At 40.6% G+C, this 7,805-nt stretch overlaps 1 protein-coding gene across 1 annotated transcript; it reads left to right on the top strand.

The window, feature by feature from the left end:
• The first annotated feature begins 5,867 nt into the window (after positions 1 to 5,867).
• On the top strand, positions 5,868 to 7,437 carry LOC129779005 (uncharacterized). The gene is made up of 2 exons (XM_055786240.1): positions 5,868 to 7,060; positions 7,132 to 7,437. The coding sequence occupies exons 1-2, from the start codon at positions 5,987 to 5,989 to the stop codon at positions 7,138 to 7,140; spliced, it is 1,083 nt and encodes a 360-aa protein (XP_055642215.1). The 5' UTR covers positions 5,868 to 5,986; the 3' UTR covers positions 7,141 to 7,437.
• The last annotated feature ends 368 nt before the right edge of the window (positions 7,438 to 7,805 follow it).

Raw genomic sequence — 7,805 nt, 5'->3', positions numbered from 1 at the left:
GGGTGCACCCGTGGCCGAGTGGTTAGCGTCTCACATTATCATGCCGGGTGTGCGGGTTCGATTCCCGTTCTGGCCGGAGGATTTTTCGTCGAAGAAATTTCCTCAGACTTGCACTGTGGTCACGCGTATTCTAGAGCTTGCCCCTCGGAATACATTCAAGGCGTGTTATTTGGCTTAAGAAATCTCAACTAAGTATTAATGAATGACGCTAGTTATTGCATATGTTGAGACGGCAAAAGTTCCACAGGGAACGTTAACGCCATACAAGAAGAAGTAAACCCCTTTTGCAAGCCTCTTTTGAGGCCAACTCAGTATCACCAAGATCGTTTTGCATCAACCGGAAGAGATGATAATCACTTGGAGCCAGGTCCGGACTATACGGTGGGTGCAAGAGGACATCCCATCCGAACTCTCGTAGCTTCTGGCGGGTCATCACAGATGTGTGAGGCCGAGCGTTGTCCTGGTGGAGAACAACACCATTCCTATTAATCATTTCTGGCCACTTCTGGTCAATCACCTGCTTCAAATGGTCAAGCTGCTCACAGTAGAGAACCGAGTTGTGGATGTGGCTATAGTTGAGCAGCTCATAGTGGATGGTTCCCTTCCAATCCCACCAAACACACAGTAACCTTCCTGGCCGTCAATCCGGGCGATGGTTTTGGGCCGGCTCACCGCGCTTTGACCACGACTTTTTGACGTAGGACTACGTCTAACCGGAAGATATAGGGGGTGAAATGGAAATCTAGGCACTGAACAAGTAGGAAAAAATGCAAGATTTGGAACGCTTATAACTCGAGCATTTCTCAATAGATCGCAAAGGTTTTTGCATCAATTGATAGGAAATATATCTACGCATCTATCATAACGAATAACATTTCATTTTTCTTGAGATAAATAATTGAAAAATTGTGAAATATCAAGCATTGTCCAAATGCACTATGTGCCCATTTTTGATTGGTCCATTTTGTGCTCCTCAAATCGTACCGACCAAAACGGGCAACCAGAGCAGCAGCGAAATAGAATGAAGCACGATTGGAAAGGAAAAAGAAAAAAAAAATGAACGAAACATTGGTCGCAGTCTCACACATGCGTAATTCTCGAGCCAGCCAGTACGCTTAAAAATCCCCGCTCCGCTGCCGTAACGATCATTCTCATTCAAACCGTACACCACATCGGTTCGCATCACAACACATCAACAAACCAACCCAAGCAGCCATGTCTGGACATGGTAAAGGAGGAAAAGTGAAGGGAAAGGCAAAATCCCGCTCGAACCGTGTTGATCTGGAGTTCCCCGCAAGGGTAGCTAGGCCGAGCGCGTTAGTACCAGTGCACCAGTCCACCTAGCCGGCGATATATAGTTTCGGCCGCCAAACTGATCGAGTTAGCTGGCAAAGCTGCTCGCGACGATAAGAAAATCCGCATTCAAAACAGAACACATTCGGTTCGGTGGACATCAAGACAACAGGCTGTTGCAGCGAGTGGCGAGTGGCAAACGCAATCGCAAAACGGCAGCTGGTAGCAGAAGAAAAAAGTTTGTTCTTTATATAAACTGCTTTGGTGGCAAATCCAGAACAAGGCGGCATCGAGGGCGTTCGAAATGGTTTTTTTCAAAACCAAGAGTACTAAGTTTTCTAAATTGGAACCATTCCATAAAACAAGGCGCTTTTCAGGGCCATTAAACATTCCAAAAAAGAGTTTACGAAAAACAGTTCAATGCTTTCTAAAACATTATCCAAAATAATAATAAACCACAAATTGATTTTTTCATAATTTGTTTGCCAGGATCTGATGAGTATGTGAATTTGGCAGTTGTTCTGAGCTTATTGATAGTTGGGGACTTTCCTGATTATTCAATTTTCACCAATTCTTAAATTGTTTCCAGATTGAAAGTACAATAATTTACAATTAGTTGGGCGTTCGAAATGGTTTTTTTCAAAACCAAGAGTACTAAGTTTTCTAAATTGGAACCATTCCATAAAACAAGGCGCTTTTCAGGGCCATTAAACCTTCCAAAAAAGAGTTTACGATATACAGTTCAATGCTTTCTAAAATAATATCCAAAATAATAATAAAACACAAATTGATTTTTTCATAATTTGTTTGCCAGGATATGATGAGTATGAAAATTTGGCAGTTGTGCTGAGCTTATTGAAGGTTGGGGACTTTCCCGATTATTAAATTTTCACCAATTCTTAAATTGCTTCTAGATTGAAAATACAGTAATTTATATTTAGCTCGACATTTAGATAATTGGATGGACCTGTAATGCGACATTTTTGTGACCATAGAGTTCGGGGTCCAAATTATGACCCCACATTGAAAGTCAACACTGTACCAGTGTCATCGGAAATGTTCAATTACAGGTTAAAATCGCCTCCAATGCGACACTGAGTGTTTCTCCGGCACGTCGCATTAAATGTAATTTACTGAACAACATGTCACAAGCTGGATGGGAAGAAATTTTCCAACTGTGAAAGCTGTGGCGAATGGCAAACGCAATAGCTAAACAGGAAGGTTTAACCGAACAAGATGGGAATATCGAGTGATAACAAAAACACAACACCACAGGTTCTCTTCAGAACCATCAACATGTTCATAAAGAGTAAACAGTAAACTAATCCATTATTCAGGTAGATAGGTAGGTATTCACGTAGGATAAGAAAATAAAACAATATATTTAAAATATATATTTAACAAAAGCTGTCCCCTTTGTATAGTCCTACGTCACTCCGGTTATGTCCCCGACATTACCCACCCGTCTTTTTTTCGCTTTAGGTTATCGTACGTGATCCACTTTTCATCACCAGTCACTATCTTTTTCAAAAATGGGCCGAGCTCGTTCCGTTTCAGCAGTGCATCGCAGGCGTTGATTCGGTCTAAAAGATTTTTTGTGTCGACCCAGCAAACATTAAATCGTATAATTTTGCACGTGCCAAGTCTTACAAGAAATCCGAATAAATCAGAATCGCATATAATATCTATCAAAGTATGTATCGTTTTATATACCATGATCAAATTAAGTCGCAATTCGGTATAATAAACATCAATTTTATGATGTATATTGTCGTAAAATATATTTAATCCGCATCATATGCGTATATTACGCTGATGCAGTTTATGTGTCGTATAAGCGTATAATTTTAATCGATTCAGTACTGTAGTAAATCGTGTTGCATGCTGAAGAAAATCATGGAACAGTAATCATATTAGATCCTAATAAAGAACATATTACATCATATTGAAATGTCAATGAAATGCTGATGCACTTGAAAGTTTTAGCCGCTGTTGTTTTCTATGTCTGTAATCAATCGTATATGAGTATGGTAAAAGTCGTATTTGGTGCTTTGACAATTCATGAATATATTCATATTAGATCGCAATTCAATTCCAACATAATCGCTATTATAGCCGGTCAAAGTTGCATATTCATCCAAACAAATTCGGTAAACATTTGCAATGTATGTATATGGCCTCCACTTTTGCATGCATATGCCAGTTAGGCGCATTCTATGCCAACCAAATTGTAGGGCATATGATGTTATATATACGCTTGTTATGCGATTTAATGTTTGCTGGGTACACCAGAACGAAATTGATCAAATCAACGCTGTGCTGTGCGAATCGTTACAGTATCGGGTCCATAAACTACACGAATTTTTTCGGCCGCCTTCGTTGCAGTTTTACCTCGCAGGTAGTAAAAACATAAAATATGGCGAATTTCTTGCTTGGGGGACTCCATCTTTGACGCGCTATTACTTGAGACTGAAAAGGACAACACTGTCAAAACGACACTTGTAGCACAGATTGTCGTCTTTAAATAGCCGTATAGTAGGACCAGATGCGATAAGTACAACACAAGATATGTTTAAGTGTTGCCATATATTGACAATATACGACATTTCCTTTTCCCCAACCCAATATCTTCACATATAATAGAAAAACAAAGTATTACAAGTATTTCAAAATTAAACTCATGTGAAATATTTGCTCTGTTTTTCTACTCATTTCTCTGCCATAAACCTCAATGTACCACAGCAAAGCGTGGCAGGATACAGCTAGTAAAATTTGAAACAAAATAAACTTAAATGGTGTTATGTTTATTATCGAATTACGGTGTAACAGCAGTGACGGATCCCTTGCATAAAAGGAAAGAATGGAAGAAAGAAAATGATTTGGAAAAACTCATTGTATACTAGAGAAGCGAAATAAACGGGAGCTATTTTATAATCGGGATTAAATTCAGTATTTTATTTAATGTAATATTGGCGATCGAGGATCGGATTTCGCAAACACGAAAACGTTTATTCGTGGATTAAATTCGTGGTCGAAAATCGAAGCTTAACGGTGCGCGGTTGTTAGGAAGAACGTAGAAGTTTTTGAGAAAATACTCCAAGCAGTGAAGACACCATTTAGTGATTTCCGTGATCTCCGTGATTTCAATGATTTCAATCCTCGTAAATGATATGTTAGTAAACAAATGACGCCATATTGATTTTGATTTTGGGTAGCCTATATTCAATTGATGTCTAACCCCTGGTGACAAGTTGACGTCGGAAAGAATTAAGTGCGATTCACATACAACATCCACGTTACGTCCACGTTCCGTCACGTCACGTTACGTCAGTTATTCTACCATGCATTTCTTATGGAAACATTCACATACACCGGCAACGTAAGGACCCGTATACGTTCATCGAAAACGACCGGCAGGATTTGTAGAAAAGAATAATTGACGGAGACGGACGGCTCGTTTGGTTTTGACGTAGGCCTACGTCTTTCATTTCTATACCGGGGTGTAAAATCAAAGTTTCGAAAACGAAAGCGTTACGCCGAAGACCGAGATTTTAAGCGTTAATAGCTCCTAAACAACTGAACGAAATGGTATGATAAACACTTCATTCGAAAGATAAAATGTCTACGCGTTATATACTTGTTACTTTCTGATCCAAAAACTTGTTTCAGTAGTCTTAAAATTGCTTTCAAAACAGGCTATTGAAATCACCAATCGGTATATAAGCGAGCGCCGCTCGGAAATCCACTCAGTTCAAATTGAACAGCGATGGGAGCATGTTATCGCTGTTGTGGTGAAGCTCTTCGTTTATCATGAAAGCGCTGATGAACGGTGTCACCAAGAGCCTGTTTGTGCACCTTAGGCCAGAAGGGAATCCATCAGGAGGAGAGTGATGCCACAAACGGTTCCCCGGGAAGATCTCGAAGCAGCCGCTACACACACACACACACACATACACGCGCGGAATTCTAATTCCGGAAAATAATCTGCCAGTTCCTCTGGGAATTTAAAAATACATTCATGTGAAAGAGTTTATTTTAATGTTTTCTATCCATGTAACACTGTGACCAAATACATTTGGTTTTGTGATTTTTCAATCAATCGCAATTAACAGGATAGTTTCTGAAGATTATTCTTCCCCATCAGTAGGATATTTCCGTATCCAATATTGGATGCATAAAACCTTGTGCCTCCAACGTAACGCTCTCGTTTTCGAAGTCCCCCAAATATTCATTCATTCAGAATGAATTCAGATTCAACTTCAAACAAATGATCTCTAAATCAACGATAGTCCTATGTCACCCTTGCGGTTATACCATAGATATAACCCACTTCCTGTTTTTGTCTGGGCTTTTGTTTTGATTTGGTTGTACAGTAATTTATATTGTAATATGATTTTATGGCCAGATTGCCAATTTGTATTCCGCGTGTATTCCGACTTATTCCGTTTACGACACCTTTCCGATGAGTGTGTATTCCGTGTGTTTTCGTGTTGTTTTCGTTCAATGTGGTTGCCGCTCTTTCGAAACGTCACCGGTGAAAAAAACCCAGATTGCATCATTCGTGTTCAGACAAGCCTACCTCGTGGACGGAAAATAAAACGTTTTAAAATTAAAAGTGTCAGTTCAATTATTCTTTGATATATTTGACCTCTTTACAATTCAGAAGTGGGATCAATTTCGCGCATTTACAATAATGAGTCGTTTAAGTCGCGATGAACTCATTGAGTGGCTGCAAGAAAATCAAGTGGAGTTTCCCCCGACTGCGACCGTGACACATCTGAGGACGCTGTATGAAAGCACCAGCGGGGCCCGGGGCGGAGCGCCCATCGACAAAAATCTCAACTCGCAGAAGCAGCTGCATGTGGTTCCTGAAGAAGAGCTTGATTTAGAATTACGTGCCCTGGAAAAACGAAGGAAGATCTTCGAATTACGTCGTCAGTTAGCGGAGGAGGAACGATTACTAAGAAAACAACCGGAAGTGAAGGATGTGATCGGTTCCGTTACGCGTTTTTCGAGCGGAGATACGTGTGATGCAACACGTTGGCTTGCTGAGTTCGAATCTGTGTGCGTAGATCAAGGAGGAGATGATGCATTTAAGCTTCGATGCATTCGCCAGCTAATGGAACCGGGAACCGAGGCAGAGTGGTTCCGTAGAGTGGATAATTCGCCCAACTACCAAGCATTCCGAAGAAATTTTTTGGATAATTTTGGTCATCGTTACTCGGTGGCAGAAATCATCGATAAATTGCGCAGGGCTATTTTCGACGGATCGAAGATGTCTGTTACGGGATACATACTGAGAATGCAAGAGATAGCATCGAGAGTCAATATCGAAGAAAATCAGGTCGTCCAGTTGATTGTTGATGGATTCCAGGACAGGTCAGCAAACATCGCGGTCCTTTACCCGGCCAGGAATTTGGCAGAGCTGAAACAGCTTTCGCGTCGATACATACAGCTGAGGGATATGCACTCCGTTCCAATCCAACAACTCAAAATTCCGAAAACAAAATTGGAAAGGAAAGACGATTCAGTGAGATGCTACAACTGTTCGGGCATCGGACATCTGTCTGCAGATTGCAAGGAGCCACGGAGAGTCAAAGGCTCATGCTTCCGTTGTGGATCAACTCAGCATCGGTTGAAGGACTGTCCTAAACCAGTGCCACGGAACAGCAACCAAGTGGCTTTAGCAGACGACTTCCGTCGGATTGCCAGAGGAGATTCTCTGCCAGTCGAAGAAGCGGCAGCTACACTGTCGGAACTTAACCTTGTAAGTATTGCTTTTTCATCTGATATTAAGCGACAATGTAACACTGTGGTTTCTTTATTTGACACTGGCAGTCCAATTAACTTCGTGCGTCGTTCAGTGGTTACTCCGTTGTACAGATTGAAAACACCAACAGATTCCGGATACAAAAGCATAGGTAATCATCCCTTACGCACCTATGGAACTGTTAGCGCGGTTGTGACATTCCGTGACCGAGAAACATCGATTAAAGTTCATGTAATACCCGATAATTTTATTTGCGTCCCCCTACTTTTAGGACGAAGTTTCTTAGAGAAAATCGGTGTGAAATTGGTTGACACTAAATTTATTAAATTTAACAGAGAGAAAAATAAAATTGAACTACGTGAAATTGAATTACTTAAAGATAAAATAAAAATTGATGAAAAAGTGTTACATTGTGCGCTTGATTTCTCGGTTGACACGATTGCACGGGACATGCCTATTCCGCCTTCTTCAGAATCTTCTGATAGAAAATTGCGAAAATGTAATCTTCAGACCTCAGAGTGTCGCGATACATCGAGTTCCGATTCGTTCCGTCAACAAAATTATTCTGCTCCGAGTAAACGTATTCCACCCATTCGAAATTTCGCAGTGCCTGACGTATTTCTAATTGATATAATTGATAATGTGCATGATTATAATATTGACCCGAGCTTAGATTGTCATACACGAGAAAAGATTTGTCAAATTATTGAACAAGATTATTCCGATTGGCAATCCATTCCGG

This window comes from Toxorhynchites rutilus, chromosome 1 (assembly GCF_029784135.1).
Source record: "Toxorhynchites rutilus septentrionalis strain SRP chromosome 1, ASM2978413v1, whole genome shotgun sequence".
NCBI lineage: Eukaryota > Metazoa > Arthropoda > Insecta > Diptera > Culicidae > Toxorhynchites > Toxorhynchites rutilus.
This window is presented reverse-complemented; position numbering and strand designations above follow the sequence as displayed.

Coding starts and splice junctions, on each gene's coding strand:
- LOC129779005 (XM_055786240.1), top strand. CDS start 5,987: ATGAGTCGTTTAAGTCGCGATGAACTCATTGAGTGGCTGCAAGAAAAT.